Below are 22,049 nucleotides of genomic sequence, written 5' to 3'. Positions count from 1 at the left end.
ACCTCTAGCCTTATGCTTGAGGTCACGCAGGTAATCACTGAACCAAGGTGACTGTGTTTTGGGGGGGAGCGGTTTTAACAAAGGTGGCGCAATCATGTTGATTGTAGTTTTGAGCACAGAGTTTAAACTATCCACAAGACTGTCTACTGATTGGGCATTTGCCAAATGTGAATTTATGTCAACAGCAACAAGGAAATTAGTTTTACAGTCTTTAGTGTTGTGTCACTTAGACCATTGTTCTGTTGTGTGGTCAAAGTCTGCTCTCAAAGGCCTGAACAAACTCCAGATAGCACAGAATCGAGCAGCAAGACTCGCTCTGGGCTGTCCTCTTCGAATCAATGTTAATGTCCTACATCACAGACACACAGTCATGGATGAGAGTGAGGGAGAGATTGGCCTGTTCTTCTGTGGTTTCTTTGCATAAAATTTGGAACACACACAAACCCTTTAGCCTCTTTTCCAAACTTCAACTCACCTGTAATAGGCATGAGTTTAACACAAGACAAGCTTCTCGTTCTATTTTTGTTTTGCCTCTGCCAAAAACTAATGCTCTAAAAAATACATTTATATATTGATCCATCGTATACTGGAATCAGTTGCCTCCGGAAGTAAGGTTAATACAAAATCATATACGAGGTTTGTTAGAAAAGTATCCGACCTTTTTATTTTTTGCAAAAACCATATGGATTTGAATCACGTGTGATTGCGTCAGCCAAGCTTGAACCTTCGTGCGCATGCGTTTTTTTCACGCCTGTCGGTTGCGTCATTCGCCTGTGAGCACGCTTTGTGTGAGCAGTGGTCCACCCCTCTCGTCGGATTTTTATTGCGAATAAATGTCTGAACGATTTGGAGCTTTGCTGCATCAAATTTTTCCAGAAACTGTGAGACCTCCAGGTGGACACCATTCGGAAAATTCAGATGGCTTTCAGGGACAATTTTATGGGGATTACACAGATTAAGGAGTGCTCCAGCCGGTTTAAAGACCGTCCACAGCGTCTGAGAGCGCGGCGCACTCTGAGCGCCGATCAACAGGCTGAAACCCCGCTGAAACAACCAGATCATTTCCAACGTGAAGGCTTTGTTGATCTGGGACATCGTTTGACTTCCACAAAAATGGCAAGACGTGGACATCAAGACTTTTTTGGCACATTCCACTGTTACAGGAGTTTTTGTCATGGAAAGAGAAGCGGAGGGATGCGCCACGGAGCCGCTCATGGTGCGGGACAAAACCACCTCCGTGTTGGTCTCACAGGACGGCTTTCAGGTGGCTTTCAGTGGCTTTTCAGTCGTGTAACTACCCGAGAAATTGTGCATGAGCTGGACATGACAGAACATGTCCTGTGAGGCTTCATCACGGCGTTGCTTTGCACCATGCGGCTCCACCGCGACGCGCGGAATTCCTCCGCTCCTCTTTCCATGACAAAAACTCCTGTAACAGTGAAATGTGCCAATCATTTCCACACTGGACGCTGTGTTAATCCGGGACGTCGTCTGACTTCCACAGGAATTGCGGAAGACGTGGACATCTGCACTTTTTCGGCACATTGAGACAGATGTGCGGAGGAATTCTGCGCGTCGTGGTGGAGCTGCATGGCACAAAGCCACGCCGTGATGAAGCCTCACAGGACATGTTCTGGCATGTCCAGCTCATGCACAATTTCTCGGATAATCACACGACTGAAAAGCCACCGAAAGCCGTCTGAAATCCATCCTGCGAGACCAACACGGAGGTGCTTTTGTCCCGCACCATGAGCGGCACGGTGGCGCATCTCTCCGCTTCTCTTTCCATGAAAAAAAACTCCTGTAACAGTGGAATGTGCCAAAAAAGTCTTGATGTCCACGTCTTCTGCCATTTTTGTGGAAATCAGACAACGTCCCGGATCAACAAAGCCTTCACATTGGAAATGATCTGGTTGTTTCAGTGGGGTGTCAGCCTGTCGATCGGCGCTCAGAGTGTGCCGCACTCTCAGACGCTGTGGGCAGTCTTTAAACTGGCTGGAGCACTCCTTAATCTGTGTAATCCCCACAAATTGTCCCTGAAAGCCATCTGAATTTTCCGAATGATGTCCACCTGGAGGTCTCTCACAGTTTCTGTAAAAATTTGATGCAGCAAAGCTCCAAATCGTTCAGACATTTTACTCGCAATAAAAATCCAACGAGAGGGGTGGACCACTGCTCACACAAAGCCTGCTCACAGGCGAATGACGCAACCGACAGGCGTGAAAAAACTCACGCATGCGCACGAAGGTTCAAGCTTGGCTGATGCAATCACACGTGATTTAAATCCATATGGTTTTTGCAAAAAATAAAAAAGGTCGGATAGTTTTCTAACAGACCACGTAGTTTTTAAAGCAAATCTTAAGAAATGTATACTCAATAAGATAGTTTTCCTAATGTAGTGAATGTAGTGTTTGTGTTTTGTGAAGAAATAACTGTTACTTGTGTATGTTCTGTGAACTGTACAGTTGGTGCATATGAGTTATATAAATTGTAATACTTTGATGTAATTGTAATACTTTTATCTGAGAATGGACCCCAGGAAGAATAGTCTCTACTTTGGTAAAGACTAATGGGGATCCTTAAATAAAGAAATAAAGCTAAGACATCAGGCAGCCTAACTTCCAGTTCAGTCTTAGTTGAGGAGTTGATGCATCGCCGTAGTGATATATAAGGTGGTGTTCCATTTAACAGGCAGCGAAACTGTAAACTTAATAAGTGAGTGATCAGAGACCACTGATGTAAGAGGCATGATGTCAATATTCGTGACAGCAATACCACGTGCGAGAACCGAATCCAGGGTATTTCTACTAATGTGCGTCGAGTCCTGAATGCATTGCTGAAATCCTAATGCATCCACAATTTCCATAAATGATTTGCAGAGGGGATCAGAAGGCTTATTTATATGAATGCTAAAGTCATCAATGATCAGAATGTTATTTGCACTAGTTGACAAGTTAGAGATGAACGCACCAAATTCATCTAAGAATTTAGAATATGGGCCAGGAGGCCTATATACAGTGACAAAGTAATACGGCTGATTTTTATTCTTCTGACCTTGGCAATGCGTAATATCCTGAGCAGAGTGGAGAATCAGATGCTCAAATGAGTGATATTTGTAACCCCCAACAGCTAATAAGCTAAACCTGGATTTATAAATAAGAGCAACACCCCTGCCTTGCTTCGCATCACGAGGGACGTGACTAAATGTATATGCTGGTGGGCAGCCCTCATTTAAGGGGAGGAAAGCTGTAGATTTAAGCCAGGTTTTACATAACCCAATCATATCTAAGCGATGATCAATAATTAGATTAGGTCCTGCAATTTATATTCTGAAAAAACTTGGATATGAAAAATATGGCATTTTATTATATGACTGCGACTCTTTGGTTGGCTGATTTCCGGCCGGATATTTTCCCATATCTGACCGGTTACCATGACAATTGGTCCGAAACACGTATCAAATTCGTAAACCAAGTCGGACATGAACATACTCCATAAAGATCTAAAAACAGCATCAGAAAAACACACAGATTACCAGCTAATGACTGGACCATCTGTTAGCATGTTCTTGACGGGCCAGATGGCACCAAGTGATCGGACACAAATGCAGGATTCAGGTCTCAGCTTCACAGAGTTTAATGTCAGGACTTGCGTGAGTCGGTACACAAAAAGACAGTCCAAAAATATCAACAGTAACCGAAGCATTTGGCAGAGACAGAATCCAGAAACAGGCAGACAGGCCGATATACGATAAAGCAAAAACAGGACTGTGAAAACTGAAGACAAACGCTCGAATGAGGCACAAGGCACAACAATCTCGCAAGTGAGAGAGGAAGCAGGTTTGACTAATAAAGGGGATGTGACCAGGGTAAATGCACCGCAGGTGTGTGAGGAAAGATCCAGAAAGGGGCGTGGCCACAGGAAGGGCAGACAGGAGGGAAACGCTCAACACCAAACAACACAAAAGAAATCCAGCCACCAAAACCCCAGTGCAAAACTAAATGCATACCCAAAGCAATAAACAATAACCCCCCCACAGACCCAATCATGACATCACCCCCGCCCCACGGCCGGCACCAGACGGCCCAGGAACCCCGAAAGCGAGGTATGAAAGTCACGGATGAGAGCCGGATCCAGGATGAAGCGGGACGGCACCCAGGAACGCTCCTCAGGACCATAGCTTTCCCAGTCCACCAAGTACTGCATGCCCCGGCCCCGACGACGAGCAGCCAGGAGATGGCGGACAGAGAAGGCAGGACTGCCACCCACGAACCGGGAGGGCGGCGGGGGACTGGCCGGAGAGCACAAAGGGCTAGTCCTCAGAGGTTTGATCCGACTCACGTGGAATGTAGGATGGACCCACAATGCCCCAGGGAGATGCAGACGAACCGACACAGGGTTGATCACCTTGGTGATGGGAAAGGGACCCACAAACCTGGGTGCGAGCTTGCGAACTGTCCCCCGAAGCGGTAGATCCCGAGTCGACAACCAAACCCGCTGGCCAGGCACATAGGGAGGCGCGGGAGAACGATGGCGGTCCGCTGCTGTCTTGTATGAGGAGGAGGTCTTGAGCAAGGTTCGCCGAGCCCGGACCCAGCTCCTCCTGCAGAGCTGGATGAGAACTAGTGCAGAGGGGACAGAAGAAGATAAGTCCGTGGAAAACAACAGAGCTGGCTGATAACCGTGTACTACATGGAACAGGGAATAACCGGTGGCTGAGGTCGGAAGTTGGTTATGGGCCAATTCCACCCAATGAAGTTGTGCAGCCCAGTTTGATGGACTGTGGCATGCTAGAATGTGAAGTCCTTTCTCCAGTTCTTGATTAGCACGTTTGACCTGGCCATTGGCCTGTGGATGATACCCGGATGTAAGTCTAGCTGTTGCACCGATCAATTTGCAAAACTCAGCCCAGAAATGGGACACAAACTGAGGGCCCCGGTCGGACACTATATCCTGCAGAAATCCATGCAGCTTAAACACGTTCTGAAGCAGAACCTCAGCAGTCCTCTTGGCTGTGGGGAGTTTAGGGAGAGGCAAAAAATGACACATCTTGGAAAACCGGTCAATAACTAAGAATCACGGTGTGACCTTGCAAAACCGGAAGGCCGGTGACAAAGTCTATGGCTATATGTGACCACGGACGTTTGGGGACTGAGAGAGGAAGTAATTCGCCGGATGGTCTCTGATTGGAAGAGTTTTGGGCAGCGTAAATATGGCAGGTGTTAACATAGTAGCCACATCTCTGCTCATATTGGGCCACCAAAAACGTTGAAGTATCACCCACTTAGTCTTTCTAATGCCTGGGTGGCACGTAAACTGACTATCATGAGCCCAGCGAATGACCTCACCACGGATTGTCTGTGGCACAAACAGTAACCCCTCCGGGCACCCTTGAGGCACAGGCTCTTCTTCCGAAACTGCCTTGACCTTATCCTCTATTCCCCAATGTGAGGGCAGAAACAAAGCACGCTAAGGGAAGTACAGTTTGTGGTTCAGAGGTGTGGTCCCCGGACTCGAACCAGCGTGACAGAGAGTCCGGCTTGCGATTCTCAGAGCCTGGTCGGTAGAAGAGTGTGAAGTTGAAATGGCTGAAGAACAGTGACCATCGAGCTTGCCTGGCATTAGGTCTTTTGGCCGTGCGTAAGTATTCCAGGTTCTTGTGGTCAGTTAGAATGAGAAATGGTAACTGGGCCCCTTCTAGCCAGTGACGCCACTCCTCCAAGGCCACCTTAACGGCCAACAGCTCACGGTCACCTATGTCGTAGTTGCGCTCGGCGGGAGATAGCTTTTTGGATAAGAATGCACAAGGATGCATTTTATTATCAGAGAAACTAACTTGTGAAAGTACCGCCCCCACCCCAACGTCCGAGGCATCTACTTCGACCACAAACTGCCAACCGGGGTCAGGGAGGAGCAGAACAGGGGCAGACGTAAACCTTTTCTTTAGCTCCCGGAAAGCTTCTTTACACTCACGAGACCAGACAAACGCCTGGTGAATGGAGGTAAGATTGTGTAAGGGAGCCGCCACGGTACTAAAATTTCGTATGAACTTTCGATAAAAGTTGGCAAAGCCTAGAAACCGTTGGACCTCCTTGCGATTGCGAGGAGTTTCCCATTCCGCTACAGCTGCCGTTTTGGTTGGATCCATCCAAATCTCCCCCTCAGATATCACAAACCCCAGGAAAGACACAGTAGGTTTGTGGACCTCACATTTTTCCACCTTAACGTATAGCTGGTTCTCTAACAGACGTTGCAAAACTGTCCGGACATGTCGCTTATGTGTGTCTTCGTCGGGGGAGAAGATCAGAATGTCATCCAAATAAACAAAAACAAATTTATCTAGGAAGTCCCTCAGTACATCATTACCCTTACCAAAAAGTAGTACATGCAAGTATGTTTCAAGTATACTTCCAGTTTACTTTTTATATACTTATCAGTACTTATCAGTATTTTTTGTTAAGGGTACCAACCCTTGAAACACAGCAGGTGCATTAGTAAGCCCAAAGGGCATAACCAAGTATTCATAATGGCCGGTCGGGGTGTTGAAGGCAGTTTTCCATTCGTCGCCTTCTCGGACCTGAACCAAATGATAGGCATTGCGAAGGTCTAGTTTGGTAAATATCTTGGACCCTTCTAACAGTTCAAAAGCTGAGGACAATAATGGAAGGGGATATTTGTTCTTAACTGTGACCTCATTAAGACCCCGGTAATCAATACACGGACAAAGGGATTTATCCTTTTTTCCAACAAAGAAAACCCTGCATCCGCAGGTGAAGATGAAGGACGGATCAGACCCGCCGTGAGGGATTCCTGGATATATTCTTCCATAGCTTTACATTCAGGACCTGACAAGGAAAACAATTTTCCCCGCGGGGGATTTGAACCAGGTAATAAATCAATGGGACAGTCATTACTGTGATGTGGCGGAAGAGACTTAGCCTTAGCTTTGCTAAACACCTTAGCCAAATCATGGTAGTACTGTGGGACTGCAGTCGGATCAGGATCTGAAGTGGCAGGCAGGTCTTCGTGGTTTAATAAACATGTCTTGCTACAATGTGGACCCCAAGAAACAATATGGCCATTGGCCCAGTCAAATGTGGGACTGTGTTGTATAAGCCAGGGGTGCCCCAATATAGCCTGGTGAGTCATGTTATTGAAAACATGAAAACTGATGGTCTCAGTATGGTCATCAGAAAAAGTAAATTGTACCGACTGAGTTCTGTGAGTGATTTTTCCCAAAATACTGCCATCCACCGCTTTGACCTCTAGAGGGCACCAGAGACTGTGTGTTCTCAGGTTCAGCTCTCTGCCGAAAGAGGTGTGGAGTAAATTGGCATCCGAACCTGAATCCACAAAAACTGGCAACACAACTGAATAACCATTACCAGAAAGCGTGGCTTGAACAGAGTTTTTGAAGGAGAAAAAAATGTGGTTTTGACTCACCCGGACTGCTGGCTTATTTTGTGGAGCACACCTGACCTGGCAACATGCGATCAGATGTCCGTGCTGACCGCAGTAGAAACAGTGTCTCTCAAGCTGACGTCGGCAGCGCTCTTCTGCTGACAGATGGGCGCGTCCCACCTGCATAGAATCCTCTTGCTTCTTTCTTGATCCAGGAGAAGCCGCATCACTTGGTCGTGCGGTGAGCGAAGATTCCGATCTTCGGTTGGGGAGTTGTGTGCGCGGTTCGTGAGGACGAGCCCGATCGCGGCGCCGGTCAATCAGCCGTCTGTCAATCGTTATGGCGAGAGCAATTAATGCGTCGAGATCGTCCGGGAGGTCAACAGCAATCAGCCGATCCTTAACTTCATCGGCGAGTCCTTGGACGAAAGTGTCTGACAGCGTGGCGGAGTTCCACTCGCTTTGAGCGGCCAGGATGCGGAAGTCGATGGCGTAGTCCGTCACCCGCTGTCTGCCCTGTCGGAGGTGTAGGAGAGCTCTTGCAGCGTCACGACCTGGTGATGTGCACTGAAACACCTGCTTCAAAGCCACAGTGAATCTCTGGAGTGATTGGCAGGTGTCGGAGCGGCGGCTCCACTCAGCGGTGGCCCAGGATGCAGCTCTCCCCGTCAGATTGGATATCATGTATGCTATCTTCGCCCTGTCAGACGGGAACGTAGATGACATCAGCTCAAAATAGAGTTCACACTATGTAATGAATGGATGAACGTCAACAGATTCCCCTGAGAATCGTTCAGGTGGGGAGCGCTGGTTACACATCACTGGGTTATAATAGGGTGACGGTGTCTCTGGAGCTGGACCCGGAAATGGATTAGCAGATGCTTCGGTACGGGACGGCAGGGGGTGTGGCACGTCCAAACGGCTCAGGAGCTGGCTCACCTGTGTGCTGAGGGATGAGAGGAGCAGGTTTTGTCGTTTGGATAGTTCACTGAGGCTGGTATGAAGCGCGAATAATTTGTCTTCATGCTGTGCCAGCTGGTGAGCTTGTACGTGCAGCGCCAGACAAGTGGGATCTGAATCCGCTGTGTCCACTGTTGACACGATTGTTCTGACGGGCCAGCCGGCACCAAGTGATCGGACACAAATGCAGGATTCAGGTCTCAGCTTCACAGAGTTCAATGTCAGGACTTGCGTGAGTCGGTACACAAAAAGACAGTCCAAAAATATCAACAGTAACCAAAGCATTTGGCAGAGACAGAATCCAGAAACAGGCAGACAGGTCGATACACGATAAAGCAAAAACAGGACTGTGAAAACTCTGAAGACAAACGCTCGAATGAGGCACAAGGCACAACAATCTCGCAAGTGAGAGAGGAAGTAGGTTTGACTAATAAAGGGGATGTGATCAGGGTAAATGCACCGCAGGTGTGTGAGGAAAGATCCAGAAAGTGGCGTGACCACAGGAAGGGCAGGCAGGAGGGAAATGCCCAACACCAAACAACACAAAAGAAATCCAGCCACCAAAACCCCAGTGCAAAACTAAATGCATACCCAAAGCAATAAACAATAACCCCCCCACAGACCCAATCATGACAGTTCTTCATGGAAGTGAAGCGAACAGGTCTCTGACTAAGCTGTCAGCAGCTTTCATATTCGGGTAATACCGTAAGTTTGCGTGTTTATATATCAATCAATCAATTTTTTTATATAGTGCCAAATCACAACAAACAGTTGCCCCAAGGCGCTTTATATTGTAAGGCAAGGCCATACAATAATTATGTAAAACCCCAACGGTCAAAACGACCCCCTGTGAGCAAGCACTTGGCTACAGTGGGAAGGAAAAACTCCCTTTTAACAGGAAGAAACCTCCAGCAGAACCAGGCTCAGGGAGGGGCAGTCTTCTGCTGGGACTGGTTGGGGCTGAGGGAGAGAACCAGGAAAAAGACATGCTGTGGAGGGGAGCAGAGATCGATCACTAATGATTAAATGCAGAGTGGTGCATACAGAGCAAAAAGAGAAAGAGGGATGGTTCAGGGTCACCTGATCCAGCCCTAACTATAAGCTTTAGCAAAAAGGAAAGTTTTAAGCCTAATCTTAAAAGTAGAGAGGGTGTCTGTCTCCCTGATCTGAATTGGGAGCTGGTTCCACAGGAGAGGAGCCTGAAAGCTGAAGGCTCTGCCTCCCATTCTACTCTTACAAACCCTAGGAACTACAAGTAAGCCTGCAGTCTGAGAGCGAAGCACTCTATTGGGGTGATATGGTACTACGAGGTCCCTAAGATAAGATGGGACCTGATTATTCAAAACCTTATAAGTAAGAAGAAGAATTTTAAATTCTATTCTAGAATTAACAGGAAGCCAATGAAGAGAGGCCAATATGGGTGAGATATGCTCTCTCCTTCTAGTCCCCGTCAGTACTCTAGCTGCAGCATTTTGAATTAACTGAAGGCTTTTTAGGGAACTTTTAGGACAACCTGATAATAATGAATTACAATAGTCCAGCCTAGAGGAAATAAATGCATGAATTAGTTTTTCAGCATCACTCTGAGACAAGACCTTTCTGATTTTAGAGATATTGCGTAAATGCAAAAAAAGCAGTCCTACATATTTGTTTAATATGCGCTTTGAATGACATATCCTGATCAAAAATGACTCCAAGATTTCTCACAGTATTACTAGAGGTCAGGGTAATGCCATCCACAGTAAGGATCTGGTTAGACACCATGTTTCTAAGATTTGTGGGGCCAAGTACAATAACTTCAGTTTTATCTGAGTTTAAAAGCAGGAAATTAGAGGTCATCCATGTCTTTATGTCTGTAAGACAAACCTGCAGTTTAGCTAATTGGTGTGTGTCCTCTGGCTTCATGGATAGATAAAGCTGGGTATCATCTGCGTAACAATGAAAATTTAAGCAATACCGTCTAATAATACTGCCTAAGGGAAGCATGTATAAAGTGAATAAAATTGGTCCTAGCACAGAACCTTGTGGAACTCCATAATTAACTTTAGTCTGTGAAGAAGATTCCCCATTTACATGAACAAATTGTAATCTATTAGACAAATATGATTCAAACCACCGCAGCGCAGTGCCTTTAATACCTATGGCATGCTCTAATCTCTGTAATAAAATTTTATGGTCAACAGTATCAAAAGCAGCACTGAGGTCTAACAGAACAAGCACAGAGATGAGTCCACTGTCCGAGGCCATAAGAAGATCATTTGTAACCTTCACTAATGCTGTTTCTGTACTATGATGAATTCTAAAACCTGACTGAAACTCTTCAAATAGACCATTCCTCTGCAGATGATCAGTTAGCTGTTTTACAACTACCCTTTCAAGAATTTTTGAGAGAAAAGGAAGGTTGGAGATTGGCCTATAATTAGCTAAGATAGCTGGGTCAAGTGATGGCTTTTTAAGTAATGGTTTAATTACTGCCACCTTAAAAGCCTGTGGTACTTAGCCAACTAACAAAGATAGATTGATCATATTTAAGATCGAAGCATTAAATAATGGTAGGGCTTCCTTGAGCAGCCTGGTAGGAATGGGGTCTAATAAACATGTTGATGGTTTGGATGAAGTTTGGATGACAGAACAATCGGAGAGAAAGAGTCTAACCAAATACCGGCATCACTGAAAGCAGCCAAAGATAACGATACGTCTTTGGGATGGTTATGAGTAATTTTTTCTCTAATAGTTAAAATTTTGTTAGCAAAGAAAGTCATGAAGTCATTACTAGTTAAAGTTAATGGAATACTCAGCTCAATAGAGCTCTGACTCTTTGTCAGCCTGGCTACAGTGCTGAAAAGAAACCTGGGGTTGTTCTTATTTTCTTCAATTAGTGATGAGTAGAAAGATGTCCTAGCTTTACGGAGGGCTTTTTTATAGAGCAACAGACTCTTTTTCCAGGCTAAGTGAAGATCTTCAAAATTAGTGAGATGCCATTTCCTCTCCAACTTACGGGTTATCTGCTTTAAGCTACGAGTTTGTGAGTTATACCACGGAGTCAGGCACTTCTGATTTAAAGCTCTCTTTTTTAGAGGAGCTACAGCATCCAAAGTTGTCTTCAATGAGGATGTAAAACTATTGACGAGATACTCTATCTCACTTATAGAGTTTAGGTAGCTACTCTGCACTGTGTTGGTATATGGCATTAGAGAACATAAAGAAGGAATCATATCCTTAAACCTAGTATATATATATATATATATATATATATATATATATATATATATATATATATATATATATATATATATATATATACACACACATATATATATACATACATACACATACACACACACACACACACACACACACACACACACACACACACACACAGGAGGGCTATAATGTATAGCCCTCCTGTGGGTTCACCACCTGCAGAGGGGGTCCGGTGCAGAGAGGCGTTCGACCGTGTCCCTCAGGGCACCCTGTGGGGGGTGCTCTGGGGTCCTTTGCTAAGGGCTATCCGGTCCCTGTATGACCGCAGCAGGAGCTTGGTTCGCATTGCCGGTAGTAAGTCAAACCTGTGTCCAGTGCACGTTGGCCTCCGCCAGGGCTGCCCTTTGTCAACGGTTCTGTTCATTATTTTTATGGACAGAATTTCTAGGCGCAGCCAGGGTGTAGAGGGGGTCTGGTTTGGGAACCACAGAATTAGAATTTGATAAATTCTTCGGGTACAAAAAAATAAACCTTTCTGACATAACACAGCATGATACAGAAATCATGACAAATCAATTAAAGATTTTACCAGGCAAAAATCAGTAAATAATTCAACCCTTAACAATGACTGGAGGACTTTTAATTTGATGTTTTTGCAACTTCACAAATTACAGATTCAAAAATTACCACTGACTTCAGATGTACAAATACTGACAACTTGCTACAAGGTGACTTACTGCAAAGTGTTTGTGTCCTTTTGTCCACAAGGACTTTTGGACTCACTGGACAGAGATGTTTGGTGACGCTAACTCTTCTGAATGACAATGAAGGTCAGGGTCTTTAGGGCCCTGATGCTTCCTATGTTACTGTATGGTCGGGAGACCTGGACGCTAACCAGTGACCTAAGGTGACAACTGTATGTCTTTGATACAAGCTCCCTACAGAGAATCCTTACTTACCACTGGAATGTCTTTATGTATAATGAATGGTTACTTTCACCCTTATTCCACAGGACACCATGCTATTACAATCCCCCATGATCCAGAACAAGTGCAAAAACAAGATAAAACGGCTTACTCCAGCATGCCTCCTATCAGGTTGGCTTATAAAGTGCAGACCTGGCAACCAGCTGGCTTATAAAGCGCATACCCACTCAAAAACAAAAGTAAAGCTGCACCCGGCTGCGTTCTCATCCAGAACCACAACACACACTGCTTCTGCTTCAAATGTTTACCCTGATGGAGCATGATCAAACACAAGATTGTACTAACTAGGACTGCCTCATTTAAAGATGTTTGAACATGTTTGAAACGGTTAAGACTACTAACACCCAGAAGTGATTGCATAATGATGCCGATTTGGCAAATCAAGACGAAACTTTTGAAGAGCTCAAAAATTTCACCCCGATTTTAAAAATGGTGCTGATGATGGCCGTAAGTACTGCATATACCAAGTTTGTTCAAGGTTGACAAAGATGGCTAAAGAAGTCCCTATGATGCTTTAAAATGCACCCAGATTTGTTATTCGGAATGAAATGGGAAAGAATGGTGCTCTGTGGAATAGGGGTATTAGGGAGACTCAGATGAGGCGTATCACTGGCATTTTGAGGGAATGTCAGCTATAACATTTTATCCATGTGGCGCGTTTCTTTGGGCATGATCCAGTATGCAGGTGTCTGAGGGTTGAGGACCCCAACAGCTGAAGAAAGCCAAGGGGGTGCCCATGTTTCACCTGGCTGAGGCAGATAGATGGTTATTTTTGAGAATTTGGATTTGACCAGTTATGTGCCAGGGTGGTTCCCATCCAGGACCCAACATGGTTTCCTAATGTGTTGCATTGGATTTAATCACATTGTGACAAATGTATCTCGTGATGTTGAGGAATGGAGAACTGCTGCCTTTGTTTGAGTTCAATTAAGCAGAATGTCTAAGCAGAAAACTCTGACATTAATAATCCAGTCTAACACAAAATGAAGACAACAGATGTCATAAGCACAGCAATCTAATTACCCCATCTTTACTGCAGACATTCAGAGGGAGATGCTGCAATGAAACAGACTGCTGTAACAATATTATCTCAAAATCTGATTTGTTATTTATGTAGGTGAACCAACACGAACAAGCACAAATAACACAGACAGACATCTTGCAAACAAGTGAACAACAAGACACACACACACATTTTCAGATTCATTGAAGTCTTCCCAGAGCTACTTCCAGATGGAGGAGCTTTATTAATCGCATTACACGCTGCTTAATTGGCTTTTATGAATTCAACAGACGCACACATGTAGTCATGTTCACTTCCGATCTCGGCACAGTGAGCATGGAAAAAGGAACTATACTGGAAAACAAAATGTTTCTTGTTTCTTGGCTCAAACTGGCTTCACATTTGAACAAAACAGAGCTTTACATAATATGACTCCTTTAACACCTGCACACCTGTGTGTGTGTTTTAACCTACAGCTTAAACTACGGTGCTTTATGTTTGTTAATTTTTGTATACATCATTAAGTATTTCTTTTTCATGTAAATATCAAGACAAAGCGGAAGAAAATGGATGGATGGATATCAAGACAATTTTGAAAACAAAACAAACTAATGCAAAATACATTTAATTAGTGAAATTGCTCTCACCATCTCCACTGTGGCTACCCAGGACATTCCACTTTAGTGGAAAATCCAAGTTCGCCATTGCCAAGGCGACACGGTGATCCATAGCCCAACGAGAGCTCTGCTGGCCCAGGTTGAAGATGCTGCTGAGTTCTTCGTGATCTTTGGAGCTCAGACAATGTCCATTGTTTATCAGGTGCTCTGCCAGATCCTGGGTACAAAAAAATAATGGAAAAGATACCATTTGTGATAAGTGGTGCATGTAGCCACAAGTTACACACATACTCAAAAAACACTATCTTGAGTAATGCTATGAAGATTAGATGATTTCATCATTGATCTCATTAATCTCATTATACGGGCACACAAATGCATATGGGTCCTTGCCACACAAAGTGGTTGAACTGCCACGGCATCTACACTATGTTCTCAGCAAAATCAAAGTGTTGATCCTGGATTACTACAATAATTTCAGACAGAGGATCACCTCTGGGTCAGAAACACTGGACTGGCATCATCTTGAAAAAGGAATCATAACAGATTGCAACATCTTTGTTGTCCTTTTTCCCTTGCCATGAACACATTGTTTAAATCAGCAAAGGTGGAATACAGAGGTCCCATAATGAAGTCTGGGGTATGACAGAGGTAAGAGCATTCATGGATGACTTGATTATTACAACAACTTTGGTCCTGGGGAATAGACTGATCCTCCAAGGTCGAGACAGACTCATCCCCTGGACAAGGACAAGATTCAATCCCTTTGAGTCAATATGCTGCTGAAGAAGGGGAAGGGAGTTGACAAATATCTCTCTTTCCAGCGCTGTCATTCTCTCAATCACAGTGGAGGAAGGAAGAAAATCAGACGCTCATAGTTTTGCTCTAGTGTCTACTTATTGCAGCAATAAAGAATGTGAGAAGGTGTAACTTATGTTGTAACTTCAAATGTACTGATACACACTTGTGACTTGTTTCTGCAGCTATAAATCCCTCCGCCCATGCATTCACCAGCTGCAAGGGGGCCACATGTTTGAAGGTATATTTGCTGCAAAACACCTGATTCACAGGTGCTGATGTGCTTCGCAATAACTATACCTTTACATTTTCCTCTGCTGAATTTGCCCTGGATTAATGGCACAGCCCACACATAGGAGTGCATGTACTTCTCAGTCAAATGTCCAATGACTGTGTATACATGTGGGTGTATCCCATAATGGTTAACACAATATTTTTGTTAAACCACTTGAATTAAAGCTGAAAGTCTACACTACAAGGACATTCTGATTGTATCATTTGCACTCCACTGCAGTGATGCACAGAGGAAAATTATAAAAATTGTGTCCCTCTCCAAATGCTTATGGACCTACCTGCATAAGAGCAGCATACAGAATTTATTTGTGTCATACATACCTGAGCATCATCTTGGACATACTCCAAGGAGGCTCCACCCACCCAGGTGAGGGATGTGGTTTCGGAACACAGGTATGCCTGGACAGAGACCACTTCAGCCAAGTTATGTCCTACAGAGAGACAGACAGAGACAAAGATAAACACAGCACAGCATTATTCACAATTTACTACATACAGATTTTGCATCTTCAGCTGATAGACGTTTAAAAAGGGTGCACAGTGGTACAATGATAGTGCTCTTGTGTCTCATCTAGAAAACTGCTGTTCCCCAATTTCCATTTACATCTGGAGGTGCATCAGGGAGGGCATCTGGCATAAAGGCTTCAAATAACCACATAGGGCTTGATTTAGTAAGATCGTACGTAACGAGTGCTAAATTGATTGGGCATTCTAAACTTTGGGAAGTCGGACTGGAGAACCTTTTGCAGATTTACGAAGAATAATTTTGCACATGGCAGGGAGAAGTAACATGACACAGACAGCAGTATTTAAATGAGGATTTTGTGTGTGTGTTAATAACCATAAGTGCAATATAAAATTTAACCAGCAGCTATGCACAACATAATGCAAACACACATTTTTTTTTTTTTTTTGGCTTTTAAGAAAGTCTTTATTGAAGGTTTAATCTGTTTTCAGTTGTGTTCAATTTCAGTAAGATTTTCTGAAGCTGCTTAACCAGAACAATATTCAATGAAAAGAACTTACAAATAACTGATGTTTTATATTTGCACTGTGACAGTGTTCACATAAAGCTCCTTTCATACCGGGCCTGCACAGAGTTGCTCTACGCGAAAAAATTAAACATGTTAAATTTGTGTTTTTAAAACTTCATCACATAAACTCAGCATAGGGCTGCATAAACTTGACGTACAGCTGCATAAACACACATTTTAACTGCAAATGTCATACGAAGACTTCAGATGCAAAACCCAGTAAGTATTTTTTTTTTTTAAATGGAGAAAACTGCAGTTGAAAATGGAAATTTAAAGGAAACCATATTCGGAAATGCACAGACTTTCATCAATAAAATGAAAACAGTTTGTTCAAATTCTTTCATATTTTGCACACTGATGTTCCCCTTGACAGCCAAGTACATGTTGGCCTCAACTAAAAATTTATGGTGTTGGAGATACTTGGTTTTGCATTTGAACCCTTCATATATTGAACATTTACAAAGTCAAAAATGTATGTGCCTTGAAAATGTTTGTCACAGGAGGTGCAGAGTGTTTGTCACAAGTCTACATTCAGCACCGCTCCCCCTTAAACTGAAAATCTCCAAATGTGTGTTCCCACAACAGAGTGGATTTCACTCCAATGTTAATCTCTTCATTGTCACATAATTGTAGAGGGCATGATATGGAATGAGAAACATTTGTGCATGTTTTATGTGTAGGTGGCTGGCCATGTCTGTTATCCATATTGTCCATGGAGCTGCTCGCTGTCCCATAGACTGTGGTGCTGACTTCTGTCGGCTCTCAGGCATTGTTGTGCATGGGATATCAGGTTCTCCTGGCAGAACAGGCTAGACACAATTGCATGACGCAGAAAAACAGCTCTGTAGAATTAAAGCGTGATAAGAATGCAAGGGTCGGTACACAGAAAGGCAGTCCAATAAGAGCAACAGTAACACAATCATCAGGCAAACGGGTGGTCCAGGTACACAGGCAGGTTGTCAAAAAACATGATGGGGCAGTCAAGGCAAGGCAAAAAACACACGGGACAGAGCTAGAAAGAGGCACAAGGCACAATGAACTGGCAGAGAACAGAGAAAAATGCAAGGCTTAAATAACAGGATGTGATTAAGGAAAGTGAAAACAGGTGTGTGAGAAAGTTCAGGAAGGAGACAAAGCTGAGACACGCAGGAGCAAGAGAGTGCAATAAAATAAACACAAAGCAGACAGAAATAAAGGCATGGAAGAAAGAGACAAAGATTAAGCAAACAGGTGCAAGAGAGTGCAGAAAAATAAACACTAAGCAGACAGAAAGAAAGTGGAAGGTGAGTCCCAAACATAATGCAAGAAAATCAACACCTGGAAGGAGCAAAGAAACAAAATCAAGACAACAAAGGTGAGAACTGAAAGTGATCAACAAGAGAATTAAAGGCTGGGGCTGAAACTAAAACAGATGTAACGTGGCAAAAGCATAACAAACAGAAATTACAAGCAATGACTATAGTGGTAAAATGCAAAATAAAACCAGTGACTAAAGTAATCCTAAACTGAAAATCAACGACAGGGGACATGAGCACAGACAGAACCAAGATGAAAACCCAGGCCCGGGACAGTTCATGACATGGGAGCTGCGTCGGACAGGACTTTCTAATTAAACTTCTATTACACAGAAAAATATAATGATTGTCACTAATTTTATTTAGGCAGTGGATGTTTTGTTAAACAGGCCACTATCAATTAATCATGGTGTTTTGCAAACCTATACAGCTCAAGAGGAATGACTCTGAATCAGACGTTTGTGGGTTTGCATCGAACGTGCAACAGCACCAAAGTTTCAAATTTGCAAAATTGCAGATGTAATCTCAACCCTTGACATTGCTTTTAGCCTTGATCAATTGTGTGGGGTGTCCAAACCTCACCTATTTGCATGTTCAACACCTACAATTTCATGCATTCAGGTGGACACACCCAAAAGTGCACATTCATGAAGACAAACATGTTAAATGGACAATACAATTCTATTTTGAGCACTGGAAAGATGCAATCCTCAGTATGTACTGTTAGTAAATCAACATGCACATTTTTGGGGGGGAGCTATGGTGTTTGGCAAGGGTGGTGGCCAAGTGGTTAGTGGATTTGGTTTCAGTGCAGAAGGTTCCCGGTTCAAACCCCACCTCTGCCACATCTCTCCATGTAATGTGGAGTTGTGTCATGAAGGCAATCCAGTGTAAAACTCGTACCAATTCAACATGCAGATCCACCCTGGACTTGGTGTGGCGACCCTGAGTGAAAAACAAGGGAGCAGCCAAAGGGATTTACTTATTTTACAGTGTTTGTGCACATTTTTACAGAAGTAAACTTTAGTAAACCAGGTCCACAGATCTATGCAGGATCTGCTCTGGTGACCCAGAGCAAAAACCAAGCAGCCAAAACAAAATTTACATACTTTACATATGCTTGAACCAATTTTGTTACTTGCGAGAACTAAAGTACTTATCCAGGTATGTAAATGCAAACAGTACAGTTGCAAAGGAGCCTTTTGGTGGTGACCCCACGGTGTGAGTGACTCGTGTTTGGCAGAAATCGGGTCTCAGATTAACAAACAAACAACAACAAACTAAATAAATAAACTACAAAATCTATTCAGTTAACATAAATGTATCTGTATGTGATGGAAGTGTCCAACTTGCTGAGCTAAACTTATGAGACATTCATATCTCTGGGTCTTAATGTTTTGAGATCAAGAGACACCTGGGAAGAACTGATGGGGTCACGCGGTCTTTGACAGTTTGGTGATGCGATATGTTTGGAAGATTAAATTCAAATTCAGAGAAGACATTAATGTGTAAAATGTTGGTGTACAACTTGATGATTTAATAATCTTGCAGACTTGTGCCCCTTTCAAAAGGGGATGTGATACAGTGTCCAATATGACAACAATATCTCTCCTGGATAAGAGGTGCAGGTAAGCGCGCGCGCACACACACACACACAAAGCATCGTGCCCTCAAACTATGTTTCCATATGATCTAACAACAGACAAACAAAAAACTATTAAGCTATGTGAGTCTGGTAACCCAGCTTCCATTAAAACATTACTGCATAGCTTCCAATTCACTAATTTTTTTTGTGTTGGTTTCAGACAAGAAAATGGAGAAAGATTTTCAAAAGTAAAATCAAACAGAACAGCTGTAGTGGCCCATTTACTGTGGTAAATTGCTGATATAAAGGAAGCTTCATATCTGTGTAAGTGGATTTTCATGTCTTAATCAAATTAACTAACTTGCGCCTGGGTTGTTGGACATTTATACAGGACGCTAAAAGGAGTGAGAGTGTGGGTGAATTATTTTCCATTTTATTTTTGCATGTTTCACTACTGACACTGTTTATTCTTAAGTCATCACAGAGCAGATCTTTTAAGTTTCTCATTCTTCTTCATTTCAAAGTAATTCAGTTTTTGTTGACACTACACTGGTCTGCAGGACTGTCTGTGTCAACCATCCAGTAATGTGGATACATGGGGACGTTTTTTCTTCTGAGAGCAGCTTCAAGAAATAGCTCTTCTCCTCCCAGCTGGACGTGCCTGGTACGGGACATCCTTACTAGATGCCAGAACCACCTCAGCTGTCTCCTTTCAACACGAAGGAGCAGCGGCTCTACTCTGAGCTCTTCATGGATTATCCTCATGATCATAGGTGAGAGTAGGAACGAAGATTGACCAGTTGATCGAGAGGTTCACCTTTCAGCTCAGCTCCATTTTCGTCACAACAGTACGATAGAGCAAATGCAATACCGTCCCTGCTGCATTGATTCTCCGCCCAATCTCAAGCTTCATTGTCCTCTCACTCATGAACAGGACCCCGAGGTACTTGAACACCTTCACTTGGGGCAAGACCTCATTGCCTACCCAGAGTAGGAAATCCATTGGGTTCCTGCCGAGAACCATGGCCTCAGATTGAGAGGTGCTGATCCTCATCCCAGCCGCTTCACACTCGCCTGGGAACCGATCAAGTGAGTGCTGGAGGTCACAGACTGATGAAGCCAACAGGACCATATCATCTGCAAAAAGCCGTGATGAGACCCTGAGCCCACCAAACTGAAGACCCTCCTCCCCCTGACTACACCTCAATATCCTGTCCATGTATATCACAAACAGAATTGGGGTAAAATTGTTTTATTTACTCAGATAGTCAGGCGTGTATAAGTGCCATTAAAAGGCCACTCTATTCATCAGCTTTGGTGTGGGACTGTGCCCAGGCACTTAACACACTGGGAGACATTAATGATGTAGTTGTAGTGGGTACCTGGTCATGCAGGCATTCCAGTCAATGAGAGAATGGACCGGCTTGCAAAGTCGGGGAGCTCAACTAAATTTGTGGGTCCAGAGCCCGTTGTAGGGTGTCAACTGCTGTGCAGAATACCGTCCTTCAACCTAAGGTTTTCCAGGGAGCTAGTTTGCCTGCCTAGAAGTATAGTAAGTACAGTGGTTGGGACTCTCACAGGTCACAACCTCTTGAACAGACATAGAACGGGAATGAGACTTCATCTGGTCAGTACATGTACAGCTTGTGGGGGGGAACCTGAGATGTCTCTCCACGTTTTGGGCCAGGGTCCAGCATGGGGTAGACTGAGGCAGAGGTTTGTGGGTTCCTTAATTTTAGAACCTGACCAGATTAGGAAACTACAGTTAAGAAACCTGGTAGCAATGGGACCTTTTGTGGCCTACACTCTGCTGGGCTGATAGGAAAGAGTGGGTGGACTAACTCTAACCAAACATTCTGAAACCTCTTTTGAAACATTGTTTTGGTTGGATCAAGCTTTGAGGCCTGCAATGGTGCCCTGCATTGCCACATCTAGCACACCTTGGGCCCTGTATGGCAACCACACAGGCAGGCAACCAATCCATCCTCATGTCTCAAAAGTAACCATCTATTTGTCACAGCCAAATGAAATATGGGCATCCCTTGGCCTTCTTCAGCTGCTGGGATCATCAACACTGAGGCATCTACATGTTGGATCATGCCCAGAGAATTTTTAAAATGTTATACCTGATGTGCCCTCACAACAATAGTAATATGCAAAATATGACTATCCCTAAGTAAGCATTTTGTTTGACAAAGTCATTTTAGTAGGACCCAAGGATCCTCTGAAGAAACCTAATAACAAAGACATCTAGTTGCCACCTTAGGTCACTAGCGGGTCTCACAACCATGCATTGAGACAGGCAGCACCAGGACCCTAAAGACTTGGAACTTCATTCTCCTAAAAAGCTATCAGCATCACCAAACACCTCTGTTGATATTTTACGAATGTGTATTGATACCAGCTTATGACTTTAATATTTAAAGGCTACAGACAACACACCATCTGTAACTGCACTAGTGTGTACGTGTTTGTAGTTTTATGTGTGTGTGTGTATATTCCCTTTGGCTGCTCCCTTGTTTTCACTCGGGGTCGCCACAGCAGATCCAAGGTGGATCTGCATGTTGAATTGGCACAAGTTTAGTAATTACTCAAGTCTGCTTTTCTATGAAAAATACAAACCTGTGCTTGAAAGCTGATACAATGTGACATGTGCAGAGAAATTGACACATGCACATACCAGGAACTATAAAGCAGAGCATCACATCACTCTGAGCCCGCATGATATGGACCAGTGTGGATCCTTCGAGAACAATGTAGACCTCTGCATCCTCTGGCACTGGATCCAAATCCTCTAGCAAAGCAAATACTTTTGCCTGGCCCTGAGATAAACAAAGGTGAGAAAGGTGAAAGGGAAAATAAGGAAAGAAAG

At 43.9% G+C, this 22,049-nt stretch overlaps 1 protein-coding gene across 1 annotated transcript in view; it reads right to left on the bottom strand.

Moving 5' to 3' along the window:
• The window catches only part of LOC117510850 (rho guanine nucleotide exchange factor 28-like), a 153,028-nt gene that overhangs the window by 109,208 nt on the left and 21,771 nt on the right, over positions 1-22,049 (bottom strand). Inside the window, exons 3-5 of the mRNA XM_034170739.1 lie at positions 21,858-21,999; positions 15,585-15,694; positions 14,202-14,388 (exon numbers count right to left, since the gene is read on the bottom strand). Coding sequence (XP_034026630.1) covers positions 14,202-14,388; positions 15,585-15,694; positions 21,858-21,999 — 439 coding nt within the window. The remainder of the gene's footprint in view (positions 1-14,201; positions 14,389-15,584; positions 15,695-21,857; positions 22,000-22,049) is intronic.

Source organism: Thalassophryne amazonica, chromosome 5 (assembly GCF_902500255.1).
Source record: "Thalassophryne amazonica chromosome 5, fThaAma1.1, whole genome shotgun sequence".
In the NCBI taxonomy this organism is placed as follows: domain Eukaryota; kingdom Metazoa; phylum Chordata; class Actinopteri; order Batrachoidiformes; family Batrachoididae; genus Thalassophryne; species Thalassophryne amazonica.
Note: the sequence above shows the minus strand (reverse complement) of the source record. Positions and strands in the feature narration are given on the sequence as shown.